The sequence below is a fragment of the Kuraishia capsulata genome, genomic scaffold (genome assembly GCF_000576695.1).
Source record: "Kuraishia capsulata CBS 1993 genomic scaffold, Kuraishia_capsulata_scaffold_6, whole genome shotgun sequence".
NCBI lineage: Eukaryota > Fungi > Ascomycota > Pichiomycetes > Pichiales > Pichiaceae > Kuraishia > Kuraishia capsulata.
Genome location: NW_019172955.1, coordinates 876,525 through 901,086, shown reverse-complemented (window position 1 = coordinate 901,086; position 24,562 = coordinate 876,525). Strand labels below are relative to the sequence as shown.

The 24,562-nt window shown below is 46.2% G+C and overlaps 19 protein-coding genes across 19 annotated transcripts; 12 read left to right on the top strand and 7 right to left on the bottom strand.

Moving 5' to 3' along the window:
* Positions 1 to 316: 316 nt before the first annotated feature.
* Positions 317 to 1,468, bottom strand: KUCA_T00005234001 (uncharacterized protein; the record flags this gene model as incomplete). Its single annotated transcript, XM_022600410.1, has 1 exon — positions 317 to 1,468. The coding sequence occupies one exon, from the start codon at positions 1,466 to 1,468 to the stop codon at positions 317 to 319; it is 1,152 nt and encodes a 383-aa protein (XP_022461234.1).
* An 860-nt stretch (positions 1,469 to 2,328) lies between these two features.
* On the top strand, positions 2,329 to 2,967 carry KUCA_T00005233001 (uncharacterized protein; the record flags this gene model as incomplete). Its single annotated transcript, XM_022600409.1, has 1 exon — positions 2,329 to 2,967. One exon carries the CDS (start codon positions 2,329 to 2,331, stop codon positions 2,965 to 2,967), a length of 639 nt encoding a protein of 212 aa, XP_022461233.1.
* Positions 2,968 to 3,261: 294 nt separating this feature from the next.
* Positions 3,262 to 3,567, top strand: KUCA_T00005232001 (uncharacterized protein; the record flags this gene model as incomplete). Its single annotated transcript, XM_022600407.1, has 1 exon — positions 3,262 to 3,567. One exon carries the CDS (start codon positions 3,262 to 3,264, stop codon positions 3,565 to 3,567), a length of 306 nt encoding a protein of 101 aa, XP_022461232.1.
* Positions 3,568 to 3,655: 88 nt separating this feature from the next.
* KUCA_T00005231001 (uncharacterized protein) lies at positions 3,656 to 4,939 on the top strand (the record flags this gene model as incomplete). The annotated part of the gene is made up of 1 exon (XM_022600406.1): positions 3,656 to 4,939. One exon carries the CDS (start codon positions 3,656 to 3,658, stop codon positions 4,937 to 4,939), a length of 1,284 nt encoding a protein of 427 aa, XP_022461231.1.
* A 229-nt stretch (positions 4,940 to 5,168) lies between these two features.
* Positions 5,169 to 5,258, top strand: KUCA_T00005230001 (uncharacterized protein; the record flags this gene model as incomplete). Its single annotated transcript, XM_022600405.1, has 1 exon — positions 5,169 to 5,258. The coding sequence occupies one exon, from the start codon at positions 5,169 to 5,171 to the stop codon at positions 5,256 to 5,258; it is 90 nt and encodes a 29-aa protein (XP_022461230.1).
* A 365-nt stretch (positions 5,259 to 5,623) lies between these two features.
* On the top strand, positions 5,624 to 6,520 carry KUCA_T00005229001 (uncharacterized protein; the record flags this gene model as incomplete). Its single annotated transcript, XM_022600404.1, has 1 exon — positions 5,624 to 6,520. One exon carries the CDS (start codon positions 5,624 to 5,626, stop codon positions 6,518 to 6,520), a length of 897 nt encoding a protein of 298 aa, XP_022461229.1.
* Positions 6,521 to 6,777: 257 nt separating this feature from the next.
* Positions 6,778 to 7,002, top strand: KUCA_T00005228001 (uncharacterized protein; the record flags this gene model as incomplete). The annotated part of the gene is made up of 1 exon (XM_022600403.1): positions 6,778 to 7,002. The coding sequence occupies one exon, from the start codon at positions 6,778 to 6,780 to the stop codon at positions 7,000 to 7,002; it is 225 nt and encodes a 74-aa protein (XP_022461228.1).
* A 200-nt stretch (positions 7,003 to 7,202) lies between these two features.
* KUCA_T00005227001 (uncharacterized protein) lies at positions 7,203 to 8,648 on the bottom strand (the record flags this gene model as incomplete). Its single annotated transcript, XM_022600402.1, has 1 exon — positions 7,203 to 8,648. The coding sequence occupies one exon, from the start codon at positions 8,646 to 8,648 to the stop codon at positions 7,203 to 7,205; it is 1,446 nt and encodes a 481-aa protein (XP_022461227.1).
* Positions 8,649 to 8,882: 234 nt separating this feature from the next.
* KUCA_T00005226001 (uncharacterized protein) lies at positions 8,883 to 10,034 on the top strand (the record flags this gene model as incomplete). The annotated part of the gene is made up of 1 exon (XM_022600401.1): positions 8,883 to 10,034. The coding sequence occupies one exon, from the start codon at positions 8,883 to 8,885 to the stop codon at positions 10,032 to 10,034; it is 1,152 nt and encodes a 383-aa protein (XP_022461226.1).
* A 124-nt stretch (positions 10,035 to 10,158) lies between these two features.
* Positions 10,159 to 11,643, bottom strand: KUCA_T00005225001 (uncharacterized protein; the record flags this gene model as incomplete). The annotated part of the gene is made up of 1 exon (XM_022600400.1): positions 10,159 to 11,643. The coding sequence occupies one exon, from the start codon at positions 11,641 to 11,643 to the stop codon at positions 10,159 to 10,161; it is 1,485 nt and encodes a 494-aa protein (XP_022461225.1).
* A 404-nt stretch (positions 11,644 to 12,047) lies between these two features.
* On the bottom strand, positions 12,048 to 12,494 carry KUCA_T00005224001 (uncharacterized protein; the record flags this gene model as incomplete). The annotated part of the gene is made up of 1 exon (XM_022600399.1): positions 12,048 to 12,494. The coding sequence occupies one exon, from the start codon at positions 12,492 to 12,494 to the stop codon at positions 12,048 to 12,050; it is 447 nt and encodes a 148-aa protein (XP_022461224.1).
* Positions 12,495 to 12,661: 167 nt separating this feature from the next.
* On the bottom strand, positions 12,662 to 13,555 carry KUCA_T00005223001 (uncharacterized protein; the record flags this gene model as incomplete). The annotated part of the gene is made up of 1 exon (XM_022600398.1): positions 12,662 to 13,555. One exon carries the CDS (start codon positions 13,553 to 13,555, stop codon positions 12,662 to 12,664), a length of 894 nt encoding a protein of 297 aa, XP_022461223.1.
* An 821-nt stretch (positions 13,556 to 14,376) lies between these two features.
* On the top strand, positions 14,377 to 15,468 carry KUCA_T00005222001 (uncharacterized protein; the record flags this gene model as incomplete). Its single annotated transcript, XM_022600396.1, has 1 exon — positions 14,377 to 15,468. The coding sequence occupies one exon, from the start codon at positions 14,377 to 14,379 to the stop codon at positions 15,466 to 15,468; it is 1,092 nt and encodes a 363-aa protein (XP_022461222.1).
* Positions 15,469 to 15,786: 318 nt separating this feature from the next.
* Positions 15,787 to 16,175, top strand: KUCA_T00005221001 (uncharacterized protein; the record flags this gene model as incomplete). The annotated part of the gene is made up of 2 exons (XM_022600395.1): positions 15,787 to 15,797; positions 15,938 to 16,175. 2 exons carry the CDS (start codon positions 15,787 to 15,789, stop codon positions 16,173 to 16,175), a joined length of 249 nt encoding a protein of 82 aa, XP_022461221.1.
* A 15-nt stretch (positions 16,176 to 16,190) lies between these two features.
* KUCA_T00005220001 (uncharacterized protein) lies at positions 16,191 to 17,252 on the top strand (the record flags this gene model as incomplete). The annotated part of the gene is made up of 1 exon (XM_022600394.1): positions 16,191 to 17,252. One exon carries the CDS (start codon positions 16,191 to 16,193, stop codon positions 17,250 to 17,252), a length of 1,062 nt encoding a protein of 353 aa, XP_022461220.1.
* A 260-nt stretch (positions 17,253 to 17,512) lies between these two features.
* Positions 17,513 to 18,319, top strand: KUCA_T00005219001 (uncharacterized protein; the record flags this gene model as incomplete). The annotated part of the gene is made up of 1 exon (XM_022600393.1): positions 17,513 to 18,319. One exon carries the CDS (start codon positions 17,513 to 17,515, stop codon positions 18,317 to 18,319), a length of 807 nt encoding a protein of 268 aa, XP_022461219.1.
* A 368-nt stretch (positions 18,320 to 18,687) lies between these two features.
* Positions 18,688 to 19,386, bottom strand: KUCA_T00005218001 (uncharacterized protein; the record flags this gene model as incomplete). Its single annotated transcript, XM_022600392.1, has 1 exon — positions 18,688 to 19,386. One exon carries the CDS (start codon positions 19,384 to 19,386, stop codon positions 18,688 to 18,690), a length of 699 nt encoding a protein of 232 aa, XP_022461218.1.
* Positions 19,387 to 19,764: 378 nt separating this feature from the next.
* KUCA_T00005217001 (uncharacterized protein) lies at positions 19,765 to 23,556 on the top strand (the record flags this gene model as incomplete). The annotated part of the gene is made up of 2 exons (XM_022600391.1): positions 19,765 to 19,774; positions 19,835 to 23,556. The coding sequence occupies 2 exons, from the start codon at positions 19,765 to 19,767 to the stop codon at positions 23,554 to 23,556; spliced, it is 3,732 nt and encodes a 1,243-aa protein (XP_022461217.1).
* Positions 23,557 to 23,908: 352 nt separating this feature from the next.
* KUCA_T00005216001 (uncharacterized protein) lies at positions 23,909 to 24,496 on the bottom strand (the record flags this gene model as incomplete). Its single annotated transcript, XM_022600390.1, has 2 exons — positions 23,909 to 24,412; positions 24,476 to 24,496. 2 exons carry the CDS (start codon positions 24,494 to 24,496, stop codon positions 23,909 to 23,911), a joined length of 525 nt encoding a protein of 174 aa, XP_022461216.1.
* Positions 24,497 to 24,562: the final 66 nt, after the last annotated feature.

Here is a 24,562-nt window from a genome sequence, read left to right as displayed (position 1 = left end):
TAACAATAGACTGCATGCACAAAAGACCTTCATTTAGGATTACTTTAGCATTGAAATCTACCCGAGCAACCATTTGGAAATACTCCTCATCATTTCTGCGATAATCATCTTTGATCTAACGGCACCTTAAAACTATATGGTTGTGTGTTCCAACAGATATGCAGCCGCACATATTTAACATGCACTCTGCTGTTCTATTACTTTTTCCTCTTGATCATTAGGTCTACTGGTCTAGCCTGGATAAAAATAGGGTTCTGGAAACCTTCCGAGAATTCCTAAAATATGACTGACAACCTTTCTCAACTCAGACATTCCTTCAAACAGTCCATTCTTTTGGCTTGGGTCCAACCTCATCCCACATACTCACTAGCACTACGCGCTCTTCACCTCTTTTCCAGGGCTCTCTTCCATGAGAAACTTGGTAGTTGTCAACGAGCACCAGATCTCCTTCTTCCCAAGCATGAACGAACTCCAGTTCCCGCGAGATTGCAAGCGCTCTATCCAGATCTGCGAACGGAATTGGTTCCCCATTATCATACGTGTTAGGCAAGTAAAACCCCCCATCGCTTCCTCTATGTGGAGGTTCAAGTGCACCGTGGGATTTCGCAGTACCATAACGGCCCACAACTCCGTTAAAGAAGGTGGGCTTTCCGGTGACCGGATGCTGACGAAAGGCAGGTACGTGTTGTTTCAATGTCACACTTCCGTCCTCATTCCAGTGAAAATCGTCAGTCAATCTTCTGATCATCTTCTCAGCTTTGGTACGTTTGGTTTCAATGGAGTCCTCTGGATTAATTTCATGACCAAATGAGTCAGGATCTTCCCAGTAAAACTCATTACCTTTACTGACAGCACTAGAAAATGTCCTGCTTGGATACACCTGCTGGTTGATAAGTCTCTTCTCAGAGAGCTCCTTGATGAAATGAGGTAATTCATTCTGAATCCGCTCAAAAAGCATAGCAGAATGTGCTATAGGACTTCCCCCGCCATGCTGAGCAGCTTTGTTACAAAAGAAGTGGATATTTGCGGGGAAATGAGTGTACCGCGCGTACTCATTGTGCTGAAAGAAACGTGCTTCTGGGGGACCTTCATTCGCAGTGAAAACATTCTCTGCCCAATTGTGACGTTTTCCAGCGAGTCCAATCTGCTCAAATGGTACACGACCACGCGACTTTTCAATACCATTGACAAACGCCGAAAAACCATCCGCTGAAGAATCACCGAGTCCTCTCAATAGGACTGCACCATGCTTGTTAAGCAACTCCGTAAAAACACCTTTTGACGAGAGATCCTTGAGGAATTGTTCAGTTGCAGACCTGTTAGAAATATCCGAAGACGTAAATATCAATGCTAGTGGAAACACGTTTCCGTGGACGATCTGCTGGTTGGGAACAGATACCGCCTGCAGTGATACCTGTATGCCATTGATAACGGCATTCTCCTGAAAATCTTGTGCTGGAGCCGGCATTTTAGATTTTAGCAACAATATCACAGGAAACAAAGAAGAAAACAAAGAAGAAAACCGAGAAAAAATAGAGAAGAAGAGTTGATAAAAGGGTCTTGCGAAATAAATGAGATAATCTTTAAAAAACCTCACCACCTCTCCGCCATCACTGTGGCGCCTTTATTGCCAAACTCGGCCAGACTGTGGCAGAGGAGGATTCTCTTGGAATTTTAGATTGCAGTAGGGAAATTGATAATGGTGGAACATAAGTTAGTGGAAACCGAGATCTTTGCGAGACAGAGGCGATTTTTAGGGTGTATTGAAAATTGGAGAGATAGGTACTATGTCCTAGGGGATATTTGCCTGAAGTCGTCTTGGCGATGGTGTGATCATTGAAGCTGTGAGCTTGAGATTGCCTGGTGAAGTTATATCCGAAGATTGTAAATTCAGTGATAGACCACTTCGTAGGGATTTGTCTTGATAGTAAAGGCGGATATCAGTATACGGTTGAGGTTACACCGGTCTGGATGAATGCAGGTGAATAACTGCATCGCTATCTATCTGCACCTATCCCCACACATATATGTATCTGTATGCAAGCCTCCTACCGATGAACAGATATATTATGCTCCTTATATAACAACCTAAAGGGTATAGTTAATTACTCAAGACACATTGCGTCAATTTGCTATTTTCAATAAAGCCCATTCTGTTAGGAGGTATAATCTAATCTCAATAGTACATGTTCTTTTATCAACCTTGGAAGAGTCAGCTCGAGCTTGGGCGTGCACTCCCCAGGTTAGTAGCCCACGCATGCCACGCCTATCACAAGAAGTATCTACACACAAACCGTACACAAGATATACCAGCTTACACACAAGAAAATGGATCCATTTTATGATGTCTGCCATGATGCTACGCAGCAGCTGGAGCAGCTCTCAGGGTATGTTTCTCGTCTAACAGACGTGGACGACGCTGCAGCAGCCGACTTCGACAACAACAGAGCCGAACTCGTGGAGACGATTAGAGATTTACATGGCGCATTGGATCGGACAAAACAAGACCCGGAATCATTTGGAGTGACGAGAGAAGAAATCGCAAAGCGTGAAGCCAGCTTGGCGAAGTTGAATGGGGAATTTGACAGATTATTACGATTGTGGGCTCAACGTGACCAGAGGCGGCCGCGTGAAATTACATCTGTATCCAACAGAATCTCCCACGAAGATGAACGTCAGTTTGTTCAGCAAGAAGTGATGAGGGAACAAGACGAACAGCTAGATGTGGTGTACAGGTCAATCCAGAACTTGAACATGCAAGCGACTGCTATGGGAGATGAGTTAGATGAGCAGAATTACATGATTCGTGATCTGGAGAACGAAATGGAACGTGTGGGTTCGAAACTTGGCAATGGAATGAGGCGAATCCAGTGGTTTCTCGAGAAAAACAACGAGAAGGCGTCGAATTGTTGTATTGGTCTGTTGATCGTTGTGTTGGTGATTCTGCTGGTATTGTTAATGATATAGACGAGGAGATTTAGCGAATCTGCGGAATATGAATACTGATTTAATGACGAATGGGATTGTAGTCAGAGAAAGAGAGTTAAGAAAAGGAGTTTGATGGAATCAAAGAAGGTACTGCAGCTGCAGCTAGTGCAGGAAAGAGGCGGTACACTGGAGAATTCAAGTTAATTAAGTGAAACAAGAATACATCATAGCACCCATATCATACAGATGAAATAGTCGAGGTCTAAGTTATGAGATATTGGATAGTCTACAATACGGTACATTAACGAGATAAGCAGTAGTACCAGATTTTGAATGATTGAAACTAGTACAGCTAGATCTGAATCACCCAAAATCGGCCTTCACTGTCAATTTCTATCTCAAACAACACCATTGGCAATTACTTCTATTGACCAAACAAAGTCCGAGTCTTCCTTATATGCAGCCGTTATCTTTCCTATCTGTCCTTCCCTTACCCGGCCGCACAAAAGTGGGTTGATTTTTTCCCTTATTGTTTCTACACGACTTTCTCGTATGGCCCCCCCTCTCGTTTGTGTTCCTTTCTGTACCACAATCAACTTCTATTTAGCAACTTCTCTGCAAACTCAGGCTCTAATTTAGTGACTTTGTTGTTACTTGACTTTGTTTTTTGTTACTTGAAGCTTCGAGCGTCTGTTCTGTTTGGTTGTCATCGAAGAACAACTCTAACATGGACGAATACTACTCGTCCACACCCTCGAATAAGCATGAGGGCAAGACTCACATAATCATCGTTGGGGCAGGTATAATAGGTGTTTGCAGTGCTTTCTATTTAACGAGGCATCCCAAATTCGACAAAGAGAAATACCATATCACAATCCTGGAATCCAAGCGTGTTGCCGGTGGAGCCTCTGGAAAGGCTGGTGGCTTGCTGGCTTTGTGGGCATTTCCGCAACAGATTGTGCCGCTGAGTTTCCAACTTCACCAGGATCTTGCGGAAGAATTCTCAGGTGCGGAAAACTGGGGTTTCAGACGGCTAACAACTGTTAGCGTTGAAGGAGACCTTACCAAAGAAAACGCTGCGCGCCCGGCATCGAAGGCCAAACGAGTCACCAAGAACAGTATAAAAATACATGACCAAGGTGTTGACGGAAACTCCAATTTACCACCAGACCTCAATTGGCTGGACCCTGAGGTGGTACAGAACTGGAATCATCTAGGTGGAGAGTCCACCACAGCTCAGGTTCATCCTTACCAGTTCACAACACATATTTTAAAGCAATGCCTGGCTACGGGTGCAGTTGAGCTTCTCATCGGAAAAGTTGACGATATCACGGTGGATGAAGAAGGTACTTGCACGGGGGTGCTTTACTCTCCCTCATCCTTGAAGTCGACGGTTGATGGATCGGCAGATACTCAAATTCAGCTGGACGGCGAGAAGGTACTGATGACAATAGGACCTTGGACGTCAAAGATCTTGCCGGATTGCCCGATCTCAGGATTGCGTGCTCACTCGATTACAATAGAACCAGAAAACGTTTCTGAGATATCTCCCTACGCCATCTTCACAGAACTAAAACTCTCAAACAAACAGTTCACAAGTCCCGAGATCTATGCGCGCAAGGACGAGGTGTACGTATGTGGAGAGGGTGATACTTCTGTTCCTATTCCATCCACAACTGATGATGTGGAGGTGGTGACCGAGAAGTGCGACGAACTATTCAAGCTGGTCGGCAAGGTGAGTTCGCATCTCGCTAATGGAAAGATACTCAAGCGCCAAGCATGCTATTTGCCCGTTCTGGATGTGCCATCATCTTCTGGGCCCCTAATTGGTGAAACCAACGTTGACAATCTATATCTGGCCTCGGGGCATTCTTGCTGGGGAATCAACAACGCCCCAGTGACCGGCCTACTGATGTCAGAGATACTGCTTGATGGAGAGGCCACTTCTTGCGACATAAGTGCTCTTGACCCTGCCTCTTATTTTGATGCTTCGGTTCCAGTGGATATTTAATCGCTCATTCTCTTGGAAATTACGATCATTCCCGCATATACGTCCATGTACAACAACCATCTTTGTGTAGAAAGAGCTAAACCCTAAATACCCTGAACACGGCCGTTCTCATCTGCTGATGATCGTGCGCAGCCAAATATTGCCTTCCATTCCATGCCCTTAAAAACTTTCGCAGTCAGGTGTTCTCATAGTTTTGGTTTATCTTAACAACCAAAAACACCCACACAATATGCTAAAGTGGGTTCAATCAGGGTATGTTTACAGATTAATGCTAATTGGACATTGTATGGGAAAGAAGCGGTATAACACCGGGCTTTGACGCCGTTGTGGTTGTCTTTCTAATGGGCTCGCCCCCTCTTGTTGCGGCCTTCATAGAGAGCTCCAGAATCACGCATCTCTCCTTATTTTAGTTTGTTTTTGCATATTTTCTTTTCGAGTTCCGTCCTAACCATTTCCAGATTATCGGTAGTCGCCGGAACGGCCGAGCCAGAGTATGGCGAATCTGCAATACATCCTGTAACGAAACAGGCGGGCATTGATGCCCACAAACCGTGGAATCCAATCACCGACGACGATCTCAAGTACCTCAATCCAAACTACACGAATGTTGAGACTCAAACTTTCTACTTCTATTGTTCCCGCACTGGCTATAGCGGGTTTGCTCAGATCATCCACTCGAATCTCATGGGTTTAAACACCACAGGCCAGTTCACCTTCAAGTGCTTCCACAAAGACACTCCCAACGACTTTGTATGGACCAGCACCAAGTTGGAAGACTTTGACATCAATGGATCCGACTTCACTGCCAATGAGGGAGGCGTCCAGATCCTTTACAATTCCGAGAAGCAGCAGTACACTGTGCGGTCTAATGTCAACGAGGAGAGTGTAGTGGATCTTGTGTTCCAGAAAACTGTTGAAGGTGTGAAGTTCGGAAAGGATGGAACTACGCTCTATGGAGAGGATGTGGAAAATCCATGGGGCAGCATGCGTCACATCTTCTGGCCTAGGTGTTCCATCACTGGAACTATAGATCTCAAATCTAAAGAACAGAAGATCGAAATTGATGGTTTGGGAATGTACGTGTTTGCACTGCAAGGGATGAAGCCTCACCATGCTGCTGCATCCTGGAATTTCCTTAATTACATCAGTCCTTCCCACTCTGTGGTGATGATGGAGTTCACCACCCCGCAGTCGTACGGACGTACACGGGTGAATGTGGGAATCGTCACCGATACAACAAAGGTACTTGCAGGAACTATTGACAACAGTGTGGTGTTCAATGATCGCGAAATCGACGAGGTTGGCTGGTCAATCCCCAAAAACATTGAGTTTGACCTGGACGGTTTCGACCAAGATGATAAACCTATCAAGGCGATTGTTAAGGGCAGCCTTACAAATCTGGGTGAGAGAGTCGACATTATGCACGAGATCCCCACATTTGTGAAGAACCTGGTAAGTGGAATTGCGGGAACAAGGCCATACATCTACCAGTTCTGTAACAAGATGGAGCTCGATATCGAGGCACTCGGCGTTTCCGAATCGGGGCTCGCCTATAATGAAATCACCTTCATCAGTGATTGATTACGTTTTTTTGACGACTTCTTTTCTGTTGTGACAGAATGCTATTGCATGATAATGTTTGTGTTTCTTAATATATATGCTACTATGAACAAATGTAGGACGAGCCAACAGAAATAAATTTACGAGAATGCAGATTATGTCGTGCACGACTGATCTTCCCCAAACCGGCTCAGGTTGAAAGGAAGCACGAAGGCTATCTCGACCCGATAGTACCGCCAACAACCGTTAACTTGAGCGAAATATACCCAAATCCGAGAATGGAGCCCACCCAAGCAGAGCAGGAGCTGGTGATTGGTGATACAGCCTCCGCCATTGGGGGCAACGATATACGGCAATGGCTGAACCGCGAGATCACGCCGTATCTCCTCAAAGGAATGAAGCAGCTGGTCAAGGAGAAGGAAGTGGTCGCGGGAGACGAGCTTAAGTGGCTGGGTGAGTACCTTGTTGCTGAGAATGAGAAGAAAAAGCAGGCCAAGTCTTAGCTGGAGCCTTCTACTTATTTGTACTTTTAGCTACGGTTAGCAACGCGCTTTAATGAAAAATCTCACAAAGGTGGTCAATATGTACAGCGTAGACATTTGGGAGGATAAGTAACGCAAAAAAGAAACGCAAGAACACCGAATAAACGCGTAGGAATGGAATATCGCGTCTTTGGAAGTCCGTATCTGAGATGCACCATCACTCAGAACTTTTCCACCTCCACATTCTCCAGACTCTGGTCATGCAAGATACTCAAACCCCAAGAACTTATAACGTTTAGGAGACCAACTCTCCAGCCTCTGAAAAGCCCCTCAAGCCCGACGTTTGTGTCTGAGCTGGGCACTTCCAAGCTGAACTTGTCATTATGGCTCACAGGCTTGGTTCCGTTGTAGATGTAGTAAAGAGTTGCAAAGTATCCATGGTAGCCTCCAAATTTCACACTGAGTTCGTTTTCGCTGATTCTCAATGCCTCTGGACATGAGGGATCATTCACCAGATAGTCCACTTGCGAACGACGAAGCAGCGTCTCCAGTGGAAGTTTGACAAACAGTTCCACCACTGAAGTCAACAGTTCAACAGTTGAAAACACCAAAGGAGAGGTGTATCTGTCAACAGAACAACGAGTGTACAAGAAGTAAGGAACCCAAGTCTTTAGCAGATGAGCACTCAACTCAAAATTGATTGTCGGCACTATGAGTCTCAGAGGGACCAGTAGCTGTTTCCATGTTAACTGGCCGAGTAAACGCTTGAAAGAGCGATTCTGCGACTTCGTCGTCGTGGCAATAAATCTTGTCCTTATCAGTGATACTGGAGCCAATAGCAAGCCCGTGATACAGGAAGAGGCCACAGACAGCAGCAACGATCTGAATGGGTTGGTGGAGTGTACAATGTCAATGAAAAATGGATCAGGAACGCCAAAAATCGGTGAAACAAATCCACAGATCCATGCGTCAATCGTGAAGAAAAGAGTCGTGTAGAGAAACGAGGTGTTAGTACACCTGAAAAGTCCTCTAAACCCTTCCTTGGATATGAGAGCTGACATCACGTCGATGGTATTCAGACTGAGCGGGTTGATGTTAGTGTTCTCCACCACTGGAACCCGAAGCTTGGGCACAGACCTTTGTATGCTTGAATACCTTTTTGCCCTTGGCGACCCCGTTCTTTCGAAGAAGTCATCTTCCTCGTCATCCTCATCCTCATCAAAAGTAGTAGAAGGCGTTGCCGAGTTCGTTTCAGACGGACTGAAAGCTCCAACCTGCAACAACAGTCGGCTCACCTCAAATGGTTGAGACATAAATTGCCTAGCGTAGTTTTTCAGCGAAGAACGACACAGAGATTGTAGAAGATCCTTAGTGTTGCTCCACACAAAGTATTCACGGAACTCCAAATCCGAATACACGTTCTTCCGACCAACCGAATTGGTCATCTGAACTCCGGCATGAATTCCGGCGCTGCTGAATTCCTTGGGAATTCCAGAAGAAAACTTGGCGGTAGTTGGCAACGACATGGAGATGTTTCTGCCGGTCTCCATATCAATGATCCCATCCGCGGGTCTATACCGGATCGGATACCCGGTATTGAAATTGTCGGCCTGGACATACGGCCTGAATTTGGCCGAGTCACCAGATCTGCCTTCGAAGCTGGGCATGTCGATGTTGAACAAGCTTCGAGTAGATTTGACTGGAGGCGAATCCTTGCGTTATTGTTTAAAGCTGTAATTGGTGTGGCTGGGGCAATTTTTTAAAGTAGTGTGTTTATTATTTTTGTTATATCGTGCGCGAACAAAGAGCTTCCCCAACCTTTTGGTGGTGTTTGTTTAGTCATTTGTAATGCTCTTCTTGATTGCTGTTACCATAGCCACAACAGCTTTCAACGCCAAATCATGAGGATCAGGATATTCTGGGTTTTGTCAGTATTATGTGCATGCTGTGCTGCACTCGAATCCGCAACCGGAGGCTCCGATAATGAAGAGTCGAGACACACAAACAACTGGGCCGTTCTGGTGTCAACGTCACGCTTCTGGTTCAACTACCGCCATATGGCCAATGTCCTGAGCATGTACAGAACTGTAAAGAGACTTGGAATTCCAGACTCGCAGATCATTTTAATGCTTTCAGATGACGTTGCGTGCAATCCGCGGAATGCATTTCCAGGATCTGTCTTCAACAACGCTGATAGAGCCATTGATCTATATGGTGATAACATTGAGGTCGACTATAGAGGCTATGAAGTGACAGTGGAAAACTTTTTACGGTTGTTAACGGATCGGTGGGGACCAGAGCATCCTCGCTCCAAGAGATTGTTAACGGACGAGAGATCCAACATCTTCATCTATATGACTGGTCACGGTGGTGACGAATTTCTCAAGTTCCAGGATTCCGAAGAAATCAGCGCTTTCGATATTGCTGACGCATTTGAGCAAATGGCAGAGAAACACAGATACAATGAGATATTCTTCATGATCGATACGTGCCAGGCAAACACGATGTACTCTAAATTCTACTCACCAAACATCCTCGCGGTGGGCTCTTCAGAATTGCACGAGAGTTCTTATTCTCATCATTCCGACACCGAGATAGGAGTTGCTGTGATAGACAGATTCACTTATTATAACCTCGAATTTTTGGAGGGAATCGAGAAGGACTCGCAGAAGACACTCCAGGATCTGATAGATTCTTATACGTTCGAGGACATACATTCCAATGCAGGTGTTCGTACTGATTTGTTTGGCAGAAACCTTTCGGACGTTCTGATCACGGACTTTTTTGGAAACGTGCAAAAGGTTGTGGTTGACAACGTGGAAGACGATATTCTCTATTTTACCAATAATGATGAGACCGTCAAGAAACCACGGCCTAACACCAACTTTCCTTCGCCGAAGAAAAATATCACCAGGATCAACACTGATATCGGAACTTCCCTGAAGTCTATTCAAGTCGGAAAAACCGATTCCAAAGCAGCAGCAGCGAGTTTAAAGGCTGTTTTGGCCTCTGCTGCTTTTCTTTCGGTATTGACATATTTCTGGAAGTTTTAGATGCGGCTTCACAATTGACTTAAGGACTCTTTCGCCATGTTCTGGACAACAGTGAGGAGTACAAACTCTATGAGCCTACTATTTCGTTGGTTTATACCTCCTTTATGATACGTTATGAACTCTATTAGTAAACCCTTCCCCAAACAGCCTCGACTGTAACTTTCCCCTTAGTCTCTGGTATACACTTTAGCGTAAACGCAAGGTATGCTGCTCCAATTGCCGTGAACAAGTAAAAAACGTAGCCTTTCATGGCGTCCAGACAAATTGGAAAAAAATAACTCACTATTATGGAAGAAACCCAGTTCATTGTGGTTCCTAGACTCTGTGCGGTTCCAGCACACCGATGGTCTGCGAGTTCGCTCACAATCAAAAATGGCACTGGACCAAGACCAAGAGAGTAACCCATCACAAACACAAATACACATACACTAGCAAGTAGTTCGTAGCCGTGAGTGGTGGAAAATGCAATCACTGCGGAGGAAACCATCATCAACGATATTGACACCAAGAGCAGCGGTTTTCTTCCTAGTCGATCCACAAAAGGCGATACAACTCCTACTGAAGTGCAGTTCACCAGCGAGACCATTAGATTGATCAAAAGAACACTTGAAGAAACCATAGAGCTTAGGATATCAACACCGTAAAAGGTGATAGAATTCACGCCCGTCAACTGAGCTGCCGTCATCACTCCAATTACCGCAATAGCCTGCTCGCGAAATTCCTTGTGAGTAAGAAATTGTAATGTAGAGACCGTAGCCTGTTGGTTGATAGAACCACGTCTTGATCTTGAAGGAAGAAGCTCAGTTAACTCGTCAGCCTCGGTGTATTTCCTTTCGGTCAGCTGTCTCCAATGGTCCACATCAGCGTCTATTTCTTCAGGCTCGGATCTAATCTTGAGCAATATCTCAGTGGATCGCAAATAGTCGCTGCGATTGACAATTAGCCATTTAGGCGATTCAACCGTAGTGAACGTCAGACAAAACGACACAACGGCCAACATTGAACTGTTCAAAAACATGTTCCTCCATTGCTGATCATTTGACCAAAAAACAGACAGTGTCTGAGACAACAGTATTCCACCTGAAACAGAGAATTGCATCATCGAACCCATGAAGCCTCGGTGAATTTCCGGTGTAACCTCATTGATAAGCATAGGCGCTACCACCAGGCAAGAACCAGCCGCAATCCCCACAATGAACCTTCCTGTGTAGAGAAGTGCTAGGTTATGAGACATCATCATAACCACACTTCCCAGTGAATATAATGCGCAATTAAGCACGGAGACGGGCTTTCTTCCCAGCCTGTTTGCCAAATACCCTGCTGCCAAAGATCCTAACAAACCACCAGCAGACAATAAGGTAGTCACTGTAGCGAACTGATCATTATTTGTCGGTATACACTTGGCAAATCCAAGGCTTTCCCAGGGCGAGTCTCTATTAGGATAGGGACCAGGGACTGAAACTCGGCACGACATGACCCTCCCTATTGCATTAAGCTCCCCCAGATGGTACCCAAACTGGAGCGATCCCAGACATGTAACGAGTACCGTCCAGTATAAAGTGCTTGTAATGCGGCTTTTCTGGGCTTTTGAACTGTTCTCGTAATCCATTTTATGCAAATTCGTTGAACTTGCTAGAACTAAAAGAATTCAGCGAGGGCCCTTCATCGTATACTTATACACACTTGACCATAATATTCATCGATTATATCTCCGCAACAAGATAATAATAACACAAATAAGCAACCTTCCCTGCATCTTAATATGCAGAATGGTGTAATTGCTGCGGTGATCTCCGGTGCTGCAACATTGCTATCGAGCCTAATCTGTACACGGGCGGATCAAATCGTGGCCCATTGAACGACATATTACTCTGACATCTCCTGACACCAAGTAATCGACTTTGTGATAATTCACGACCGGTCATGGCAGCGGTTAGCTTGCGTCAATGCAAGGTTGCTACTTCAAGCAAGTCATTTGAGTCGTGTACATAATCATTTATCGCCGCACGCTTGTCACTTTCTATCAGAAAGGTCAAATGTCCCTGACTTTCCGCCGCTTTTATGCTCCACTCGGACTCCGTCAATCACCATATACTTATCAACAGCCTTGCACATGTCGTAGACTGTCAAAAGTGCCACTGTTACACCTGTCATGGCTTCCATCTCCACGCCTGTCTTACCTGTGCATTCAACCTGGCAGGTACAAGTGGCCGAGTTATCATCAGCATTGAGCTCAAGTTCCACCTTGACTTTGGTGATTTGAAGCGGATGGCATAGAGGTATCAAGTCGGAACACCGCTTGACACCCATTATTCCCGCCACGCGCGCAACACTGAAAACGTCTCCCTTCTTATTGCCGTTGGACTGAATTAGCCCTACGACATGTTCATTAGAGAACCGGATTTTGCCAACTGCCACTGCACGCCGGTGAGTGATGTCTTTCTCGTGAATGTCCACCATGTTGGCTTCGCCACGTGAATTTACGTGTGTGAGCTTCTGCTTCGTCGAATAGAGCCTTCTCTGCTCGAGTCTGCCAAACGTTCTATAGTTACCTGTAATTGAGACGTTAGTATGCAAAAAAAGAGACAATCGTGCGATCTTTTCGGTTGCTGTTTATGCTGTAGAACCTACCCACCGATTAATATCATTGGACGATTTGGCATGTTCTCTAGCTCGCCGAGTCCTGCATGTTTCTCTTTTTTATTCTTGACAGCTGTACCGATGTACTTCAGTAGCTCTGCGTCTTCTGTGCCGCTCCGCAGTAAGTCCCTCAACGAAACTTCGTCGTTGCCAAAGAGACACACCTTTAGATTTCCATCAGAGGTAATCCTCAACCTGGTGCATGTAGAGCAGAAGTTAGAAGTCATCGACGTGATAAAGCCAATTCTTCCCTTGAACCCAGGTATCTGGAAAACTTTTGCGGTGTCACCATGACTGTGGTCCACGGGCAGCACCTCGTGATAGGCTCGAATATTGGATAATATATCCTCGTACGATACCATCTTGGAGAGCTGCCACTTGTTTCCATCGAAAGGCATGTATTCTATGAAGCGCACTTCGATCTCGGAGTTTCGTGCAAGCTCGACAAAATCAAGCACCTCGTCCTCGTTGATGCCCTTCATGACGACGACATTGAGCTTCACCTTGCGAACTCCGAGCTCGAGCGCAGTCCGGAGCGACTTCAAAACTGCGTTCAGTCCGTTGCGCCGTGTTATCAAAAGAAATTTTCCGTCAACAAGGGTGTCAAGAGACAGGTTTAGCGAGGTGAGCCCTGCAGCGTGAAGCGCAGCCAGCTTGCGGTGAAGGGCAATCCCGTTGGAAGTGATGCAAATCTCCTCAACACCAGGTACCTTACCAATTTGCTGAACTAGCTCGACAATATCTTTGCGAACAGTAGGCTCTCCTCCAGTTAGACGAATTTTTGTGACACCACAAGAGACAAATAGCCTCACGAGCCGCATGATTTCGGGGGTTGTGAGAAGACTTCCATCGGGCGACAGCGGAACGCCCTCTTCAGGCATGCAGTACGTACAGCGTAGATTGCAACGCTCAGTAATGGATATACGCAAGTAGTTATGGTGACGACCAAAATTATCAGCCAAAAAATCAGAGAGCTTGGGTTTGGCAAAACGGAGGGCTGCCAGGCGAGACGGCAGCTGTGATGAAGCCGCTTGTGGAGTGACTCTCGAAGTGAATCGCACAGCAGGCACGATCATCAACTGCTTTGAAATACCGACATGACGGTATCCTCGAGCAAACATGTGTCAAAGTAGAGATGATGAGAATGATGATCCATGCACCTCTAACCTTTAACGAAAGAAGATACAGACGTTGGTAAGCAGCAATTGTTTTTCGTGTATGAACCAGTTGTGATGAAACGGGAAATTTTAGACGCCTCCAAGTACCGGACGTGATTTTGCGGTATGTGGGACCGAAACTGAGTGCCCGAAAGGCTTTGTAGATCACGGGCTAAGAGAACAGTCCCAGAGAACAGTCCAAGAGACTCCTAAGGCTCATAATACCAACAGATAGGGTGCAACATCACAATGTCGCGCTCCCTGCACCTCCAAGAGGATATGCCGGACTTCCATTAGTGTGTTTACGTCGTGGGCACCTCAATCCCGCTTACACTTCCGAATTAGGAAACCTTATTGAAACCCCACAATCGATCCCATCCCGCTGAAAAGTTTGGGCGCTAACCGCGTCAATGTCTCCACAAACAGCCGCGGGTAAAAGATAGCATAAATACGGCCGCCAGTCCCGCACTTCGTACCGTTTTTTCCCAGCTCCCAAGGTATTAGATCAACGCCACTGTCCATCCAGCTCTTCAATTATTTATTCAATGGCTCCCGTTTCAGACTACGTCAAGATTGACAAGAACCCCTCTCTGCAGGTGACTGCTGACCACCGTATCGAGGTGGTGGAAGCCCCAATTGAAAAGCCTGGTTCCGGTAAAGTGCTGGTGCACATCAAGACCACCGGTATTTGCGGTTCTGACATCCACTTCTGGAAGTCTGGTAACATTGGTGAGCTAAAAGTGCTTGGAAACTGTATCCTCGGTCACGAGGCTGCAGGTGAGGTTGTCGAGGTCGGTGCCGATGTTACCAAGCTCAAGGTTGGTGACCGTGTCGCTGTCGAGCCTCAGCTTCCTTGTGGAAAGTGTTTCCTTTGTATGCAGGGAGACTACAATTTGTGTCAGGATGTTGAGTTTTCGTCTGTGTACCCATACGATGGTACCATGCAGCGTTACAAGGTGCATGACGAACGCTTCCTTCACAAATTGCCCGACTCCATGACCTATGCCCAGGGAGCTCTTGTTGAGCCTGTTTCGGTGGCATACCACGGAGTTGAGCGTTCCAGTGTGACCCTCGGAAAGCCAGCAATGGTTGCTGGTGCAGGTCCAATTGGTCTGTGTACTTTGGCCTTGGCCAAAGCCATGGGAGCCACTCCATTGTTGATCACCGATATCTCAGCAAAGAGACTTGAGTTTGCTAAAAAGTTTGTCCCAGAGGTCTTGACTTACCAAATTGACACTACTAAGACGAACCAAGAAAACGCCGTTGCCATCCGCAAGATCTTCGGTGACTCTGAGTATGTTCAACCACCTAGTGTGCTCGAGTGCACCGGTGTTGAGTCTTCCATCAACACTGCCGCTTACGTTGTGAGACGTTCCGGTGTGCTAACCGTGATCGGTGTTGGTCGTGGAGACATTAACAACTTCCCATTCATGCACTTGTCGCTTGCCGAGATTGACGTTAAGTTCATCAACCGTTACCACGACTCATGGCCTGCGTGTATCAACCTGATTGCCAACAAGGTGATCAACGTGGACTCGCTGGTGACCCACAGATTCCCTCTTGAGGATGCTGACAAGGCCATGGCCACCTCGAGTGACCCTTCGAATGGAAACATCAAGGTTGTGATCGAGGACTAAGTGGCTGTAAGATAGAAGCTCTGTGAAAAATTTCACTGTATGGTGCTAGAGCAATTTGTTATGATAACTCAAGACCTATTTAATAATTGGAATTGAGCTTATTAAGTAAACGTCACGAGATTGATAATTACTTCAATAACAATTTAACAGTAGCGAATCCAATTCCAAACTTTTGTGTTGCAATTTGTACAAGAAAATGAAGTATCTATAGTCAAATAATATAGTAGTGCTTACATCAATCTATAGCCGCACGGGTGGCTGCTAACTACTTCCTTCCCCTCGGGACACAAACCCAAACACCCTTCCTTCTCTCTCCAAATGACTTCGAGGTAAGTACCTGGCTCAATTGCTTTGGCGGATAAATACTAATAGTGCAACAGGTATCGTGTTGAGTGTGAGTTTCGATAGTTTTTGCGAATTTAATGTGGCGGTTCTAACATTATTTAGATGCTCTTAAGCAACACCGCAGAGACGGTCTTATAGAATGGATCAAGGGTCTGCTGGCGGGACCTTTCGTTCTCCACGCTGCCAAAACAAACGGTGTATCTGTTACTGATGAGCTGAAAATCAATGCTGATGCTAAACGGCGTTATGCGGAGATTTTTCTCGATATCGAGAGGTTGATCGATGATCAGAGTAAGTTGTTGCTGACTCTTGGAAGTTTGCTGAGACTTTCAGTCTTTCTCAAGTCTACGGCTAATTACTAATACCATTCAGTGGAAATGCAAGACCTCGGTACCCATGAACTTGCTAGGCTCAAGCAATTGATTCCCTCTATTGGATTGTTTTTCACTCGACTGCCGCTGGAAAAGGCTTTCTATATTGAAGATGAACGTCGGGCCATCTCCAAACGGCGATTGGTTGCACCCTCATTCAATGACATAAGAGTTATTTTAAACACTGCACAAATTTTGGAGCTCTCCAAGCGTTTCCATCGGCCTCAATCATCGCAGCTCAAACTTATCACCTTCGATGGAGACGTGACCTTGTACGAAGATGGAAAATCTATGGAGCATGATTCTCCGATCATACCTCATCTAGTATCTCTGCTATCTCAAGATGTTACCATTGGAGTGGTTACTGCAGCTGGCTATAGTGATCCCTCTGGGTTGAAATACGAGGAGAGACTTCACGGACTTCTCGCAGCAGTCGCCAAATCTCCCCTGTTAACCTCAGATCAACGCGAGAACTTGTTCGTTATGGGCGGAGAATCGAATTATTTATTCCGATTCAACTCTGAGGCTGGCCGGCTTGTCTTTGTCCCAGAAGAGGACTGGACTTTAAAGTCTATGAGGGAGTGGGCGCCGCACGACGTCGTTGCGACGCTTGATTTTGCTGAGTCAATCCTGCGTGAATTGGTTGAGAAACTGGCACTTCCGGCTCAACTGATTCGGAAGGAAAAGGGGGTCGGTATTGTGCCATTGAAAAACCATAAGATACAACGGGAGCAGCTTGAAGAGGTAGTTTTGCGTTGTGATAAACGGCTGAGGGCTTTTCCTCCGGCAAAGCGCATCCGATTTTGCGCTTTCAATGGCGGCAGTGATGTTTGGGTTGATATTGGTGACAAGTCCCTGGGAGTCCAATCTCTCCAGGAGTTTTTGTCTAAGAAAGACCCTGTTGGGCCGGCGAACACGCTACATGTCGGCGACCAGTTTGCTGCACTCGGTGCCAATGACTACAAGGCTCGACTGTCAGGATGTACTGTCTGGGTTGCCAACCCTGGTGAGACTAATGCCATGTTAACCGACCTTCTCGTTTATATGAGCGATTGGGCCAAGTACTAGGCCTAGAACAGCAAGTGATCTGAGAAGTTCTGGAATCTGTCAAATATGGTAGTGGCATGGCTAATTGAGATTGTCGTGCGCCAACGCACTCCCCCACAACAGGGTAACCGCCCCTGGGAGGCAACTCCTATCGCTTCCCCCGTCTGTAGTAGAATCACCCTTATAGTACTCTATCTACCGCTACAAATATACGTTTTTTGGCCAAGAAAAGCTAGAAATTGGCAATTGTTCTCCATATTTTGTGGCTGTTTTTGTGAATCATGTTTGGACTGATGTTCAGTCTCATGACCACTGCAGTCTCTGTGGTGCTACCGCTCTATCAATCGTGCAAGTCTGTCGGGTCAGGATCTGACCAAGAGCTCAAGCATTGGGTCTCATACTGGATCGTATATGCACTTTATCAACGTGTATCCTATACTTATGCGTTTTCATTGCTTGTGGCCCCATTGCCACTATCGGGAGTAGTGCAGTTTGTGATCGGCTGCTGGTTTGTGGTTCCTTTGGATGCAGAACATCGGGTTGACTTCACTGAAATCGCATCACGAATTTCAAAGGGAAGTTTTGACTTTTCTGACCGTGAGTCGGGTGCTGATTATGTGATGATGGAGTATGTTTTGCCGTATGTGACTGACATGGAGACCCAGATTAATGACTTGAAAGCGAGAGATTGGCAGATTCTGAGGCAGATTCAGTGTCTTTTGGTACTGGCTTACAATTGGGGAGTTGATCGTGTGGCAAAGGGCAATCCTAAGTTCAAGGTGGCCGTCGAACAGGAATCTGTGCAGTCATTGGCCAGCACGGGTGACAGACTTGGGCTTTCTGGATTGCCTTCTGCGATTCCACGGTTTTACGAAACTGCAATTGGTTATTGGACTGGAAAGGCCAGTGAAAGTACCGAGTCGGCTAAGGAGTCAAAGTCCACCGAAGGGTATGCTGTAGTGGACAAAGACGACCTTGTAGATTTCCATGCTGGTTCTACCGGCACAGCCGCCTCCACAGAACCAAAAGAGCGCCGCAGCTGGTTTGGTCGTCCTTCAAGCGAGCCAGTGGCTGAGGTTGATGGTTGATTAAGTGCTCTTTTATTGTATTCAAAGGACGGTGGTAAGGCTGGTTGGGTTTATGGTTTGGTTAGGTTAGTAGTTACTGGTTCGTCTTTGATTTGTTTTTTTGGTCTATCTGCAGTTTGCAATTTCATTGTTGACGCTTTGAATGTAGTAACATACAAATATTGCCTTGATCTCTCAGGTTTGTGGATTGACTCAAGTCAAGAGGTCACCATATGGCAAGGATCTGTGAGTACGCCCACCACTGAGAGCCCACTATCAACTATGTGGCATTGATTCCATTTCTAAACATTGTTCTTCACATCTTTTGGTTTATTTGAGTGTTGGGTTGACCTTGGTGGATCACCCTATGTCTATTTACATGTCCACCTCTAAAGTTGCACATTCTTCACCAGCAACTCCTCTAACTGCTTCCGCTTGTAACCGTCCAAAGCTGCCGCCAGTTTATTCTTCATCTGCCTCTGCACTCTCTTAGGCACGAAGTTGGTAGGTGTAGGGTTTGGAGATACCACACCTTCGAATGCCTTGGAAGGTTTCGCGGCATCTGACCTCAATCTGTTGGATTCGTCTGCATACTGTTGCATTTCCTTGGCCATCTTCTCCTGTCTTTGGAAAAATGCTGTTTCCTCGGGCCATACAAAGGGCTGCTCCATATCAATGGTCATCTTCTTCACCAGGGGACTACGACGACGGGTCGAATATGGCAGCGGCAAGGCTCTTGTCATTGTTTGCGGCTGGATCTGCGTGGTTATGTTCAGAGCCCTGAGGCCGTAGATGTGGAAGAGATAGTCTCTGAGATCCAGTTTGTTGAAGGACTTTGGGACGATGAATTTGGCCTGGTATGGTGTCAGTCTGGCGTTATTCCGCAGCAACACAACGCGCGCGCTGGGGAAAAAAAGATTGCGTCCACCAACACGGAAGTGAGGTTTTTCGTTCTCTATTGCCTCTTTGGAGTTTAAGTAGATTTTCTTGGATATGTCGGCCCTGACAGCGCTCTTGGGCTTTGGAGTGGGCAGTTTGTCTCTGATCAACGAGGCCATAAACCTCACCTGTTGTTTAAGTGCAGACATGGCAAAATTTTGGCTTGTATTTTTGGTGAGATGCCGGGAGTCTTTAACCAGAAGATAAACCAAATTCAAGCAAATCTGTGCACAAAATATATACAACGTATCACTGATTCGTCTTCAATAACCCGAATCCGAAAGATTCTTTCGACCATTGGATGGTGGCCGGGTAACCGTGCTATGTGCCACACACGCCCCTCCCGAATGGAAAAAGCTCCATCCAGTTCTGACAAACATGGCCAACGTTGGAAACACTCTGGTTCACATCGTTTATCCAGTTGATATATTTGGTTATATCGAGCTGGTGCTGGCTGTTTGATCTGATTGGGTGATTTATCGGAGATCTATTGCACTGCAAAAGCCCGTTTTTAATAGATTGCCACAATGTCTGGAGGTGAGTCCGACGTTCTGTGTTTGGAATACTCTAGTGTAGCATTACTAACTCAAGCTTCAGCCTTGGATGACGACGTCTATAAGGTTGGCGATGCCATCACGACAGAGGACTGCTGGACTGTTATCTCTGCGTTTTTCGAGGAAAAAGGTCTGGTTTCGCAGCAGCTAGAGTCGTTTGACGAGTTCATTGAGACCGCCATCCAGGAACTTGTGTGGGAAGACCCGCGCTTGATCCTGGATCAGCCTGCTCAACATGCCACCGAGGATGATGACATCAACCGTCGTTATGAGCTGACTTTTGGAAAGATATATCTTTCGCGGCCCACGATGACCGAAGCTGATGGTACCACCCACGCGATGTTGCCTCAGGAGGCACGTTTGAGAAACCTCACGTATTCGTCGCCACTCTACATTGAAATGCGCAAACGTGTTTTAGAGAGTGTTGATGACGAAAACAACTCCAACGCAGCACTCAACTGGGTTGAACAGGGAACCATAGAGGCCGAGAGGGAAGGAAGACCCGCTCCCGAAGCCGGCGTTGAAGAGCAAATTCCTACGCTTTTCATTGGTAAGGTCCCTATTATGCTGCGGTCCAAATTCTGTACTTTGAACGGTTTGACGGAGACTGATTTCTACGATGTCAGAGAGTGTCCATACGATATGGGTGGTTATTTCGTGATCAACGGTTCTGAAAAGGTTCTTATTGCGCAGGAAAGAAGTGCTGCCAACATCGTTCAGGTGTTTAAAAAGGCAGCCCCATCTCCAATCTCTCATGTTGCTGAGATTAGATCCGCGCTGGAGAAGGGATCGCGTCTGATCAGCAGTATGCAGGTCAAGCTGATGAGAAGCGGAGGAGGTCGCAGCGGTGGAGTTGTTGGAAGAACCATCAAAGCCACGTTGCCATATATTAAGCAGGACATTCCTATTGTGATTGTATTCAGAGCTCTGGGTGTCGTCCCCGATGGAGAAATTCTTGAACATATCTGCTATGACCAGAACGATTGGCAGATGCTTGAGATGCTGAAGCCATGTGTTGAAGAAGGTTTCCTCATCCAAGACAGAGAAGTCGCCCTCGATTTCATTGGAAGAAGAGGTAATGCTGTTGGTATCAGAAAAGAAAAGCGTATACAATTTGCCAGAGACATCTTGACGAAGGAATTTTTGCCTCACATCACTCAAGAGCCAGGCTACGAGAACAGAAAGGCATTTTTCCTTGGTTACATCGTGAACAGATTGTTGCTGTGTGCTTTGGAGAGAAAGGAGCCTGATGATAGAGATCATTTTGGTAAGAAAAGACTGGATCTAGCTGGTCCTTTGCTTGCCAATCTGTTCAGAATTCTGTTCAAGAAGCTCTCCAGAGACATCTACCGTTACATGCAAAAATGTATCGAGACCAACAAAGAATTCAACTTGGCTCTTGCAGTCAAGTCCACAACAATTACATCCGGTCTGAAGTACTCTTTGGCCACAGGTAACTGGGGTGAGCAAAAGAAGGCCATGAGCTCCAGAGCTGGTGTCTCGCAGGTGTTAAACAGATACACATATTCGTCTACACTGTCGCATTTGCGGAGAACAAACACTCCTATTGGAAGAGACGGAAAGTTGGCCAAGCCTCGTCAACTTCATAACACCCATTGGGGTCTTGTTTGTCCCGCTGAGACTCCAGAAGGCCAGGCTTGTGGTCTTGTTAAGAACCTTTCGCTTATGACATGTATCTCGGTTGGTACTCCATCCGATCCTCTGCACTATCTTTTGGAAGAATGGGGTATGGAGCCTCTGGAGGAGTATGATTCCCAGGAACACGCAAATGCCACAAGAGTCTTCTTGAACGGTGTTTGGGTCGGAACTCATCGTGAGCCTGCCCTTTTGGTCAACACCATGAGACAGCTGCGTAGAAGAGGAGACATTTCCCCCGAGGTATCCATTATCAGAGATATCAGAGAGAGGGAGTTCAAGATTTTCACCGATGCAGGCAGAGTTTACAGACCTCTTTTCGTGGTGGACGATGATCCAGAGAGCGAGCATAAGGGTGAGCTGAAGCTCACCAAAGAGCATTGTCGCAAGATCATCAACAGCGAGGAGGATGATACTGCGGTCTACGATGACGAAGAGGAAGATGAGGGTCCTAAGACTTTTGGCTGGACGTCTCTGGTCAACCACGGTGTGGTTGAGTATGTCGACGCAGAAGAAGAGGAAACCATTTTGATCGCGATGTCTCCTGAAGACCTGGCTCCTGTTACCACCGATGTTGTTCAGCAAGCAGAGTTGGATCCCGCTAAGAGAATCAAGTCTGCTGTGAACCTGGCATCTCATTCTTTCACACATTGTGAGATTCATCCATCCATGATTCTCGGTGTGGCCGCTTCCATCATTCCGTTCCCAGATCACAACCAGTCTCCGCGTAATACCTATCAGTCCGCTATGGGTAAGCAGGCCATGGGTGTGTTTTTGACCAACTACAACGTGCGTATGGATACCATGGCCAACATTCTTTACTATCCACAAAAGCCATTGGCAAAGACCCAAGCCATGGAGTACCTCAAGTTCAGAGAGCTTCCAGCCGGTCAAAACGCTGTGGTTGCAATTGCTTGTTATTCGGGTTACAACCAGGAAGATTCCATGATTATGAACCAATCTTCCATCGACAGAGGTCTCTTCAGATCTCTTTTCTTCAGGTCGTATATGGATCAGGAGAGAAGAAGCATGTCTGTCGTGGAGGAGTTTGAGAAGCCAAACCGTAGTAATACCTTGAGATTGAAGCATGGTACTTACGAGAAGCTGGACGAAGATGGGTTGATTTCTCCAGGTGTTAGAGTGTCTGGTGAAGATATCATTATTGGTAAGACTGTTCCTATCCCTGCCGATACAGAGGAGTTGGGCCAGAGAACCAAATACCACACTAAGAGGGATGCTTCCACTCCTCTGAGATCTACCGAAAACGGTATCGTCGATCAGGTATTGCTGACGACCAACCAAGAAGGTCTGAAATTCGTCAAAGTGAGAATGAGAACCACCAAGATCCCACAGATAGGTGACAAGTTTGCTTCTCGTCACGGTCAGAAGGGTACCATTGGTGTGACTTACAGACACGAGGATGTCCCATTCACCGCTGAAGGAATTGTTCCTGATCTGATCATCAATCCACACGCCATTCCATCTCGTATGACAGTGGCCCATTTGATTGAGTGTTTGCTGAGTAAGGTTGGTTCTCTTAGAGGATATGAAGGTGATGCTACTCCTTTCACGGACCTGACCGTGGATGCTGTTTCCAGGCTTCTTAGAGAGAACGGATACCAATCCAGAGGTTTCGAGGTCATGTACAACGGGCACACCGGTAAAAAGTTGATGGCTCAGGTGTTCTTCGGTCCTACATACTACCAGAGATTGAGACACATGGTGGATGATAAGATCCACGCCAGAGCAAGAGGACCAGTCCAAATTCTAACGAGACAGCCTGTTGAAGGTAGAGCCAGAGACGGTGGTCTCAGATTCGGTGAAATGGAAAGAGATTGTATGATTGCCCATGGAGCTGCTGCCTTCTTGAAGGAGAGACTGATGGACGCGTCTGATGCATTCCGTGTCCACGTTTGTGGTATCTGTGGTCTGATGACCGTTATCGCCAACTTGAAGAAGGGACAGTTCGAATGCCGTTCTTGTAAGAACAAGACGAACATCTACCAGATCCACATTCCATATGCTGCAAAGTTATTGTTCCAGGAGTTAATGGCAATGAACATTTCTCCAAGACTGTATACTGATAGGGCTGGGGTGAGTACTCGTTAGAAAAAGTTAAAAATAAAAATCTGTGTACATTTAAGAACTCGAAAATTGGTGCTTCTGATACCGTAGAATCTTTTAATTTTCACCCGTGTTATATCAGTGGACATAAGCTAAATGTACGATATCTTGAAATTTTCAGGAAATTCCTAAAACTGAAATACCTCCAGTAAATTTCGAAAAGCGCTAACGAATCCCAAAACAAAATCAGCAAAAGTTTGAATCTCCGTTAATTCCAACTATAGATGCTAAAATTGCTGTTATTCGATCCCATTCTGTCTACCACCACCTAACTACTAGATTCATTTCTTGGTTAGTGTTCAATGACATTCTTTTCTATATACAAATCTTTGCCCAACTAAAACTTCTTTCCAGCAATCCTCTCATCATATTCCGCCTGAATCTTCTTCTTGTGTTCCAACTCGGCCAACTTCTTCACCACCTCGGGTTGCTCGTCTGCAAACGCAATGAGGTTATTTTTGTATGGGTGTTCGCTTCCATCAACACACTTCAATCTGGCCAGTCTCGACCAACGGTGCTTGTTCTTGGGCAACATCTTGCTTACAGCTCTCCTGAATACCTCAGAATATCCCGAGTCAGCCGCGAGTTTGGCAAGCGGCGTGTGTTTGGCAGAACCTGGTCTGGTGGTGTGTGAGAAGTAGGTCTTAGATTCCGGATTGGTGATTTTGAGATGCGAGCAGTTCGACACCACAACGTAGTCTCCAACATCCTGGGTCTCGTGATAAATAGGCTTGTGTTTTCCCATAAGCGCTATGGCCACCTGGGTAGCTATACGACCCATCGTCCTGGGGTCCTCTGATATGTCGACATGGTGCCATACTCTGGCGAACGAGATAGCCGTCTTTACGCAAAGGTTAGTATCTCATGAGGAGGAGCACAAAAATATTACCAAGCCGGCACTTACATTTCCGATTTTGTTCGACATCCTGGTCTAAAACAAACACAACTTCCTGGCTAAACTCATTAGCTCAACTGCTTTTCATCCACAGGA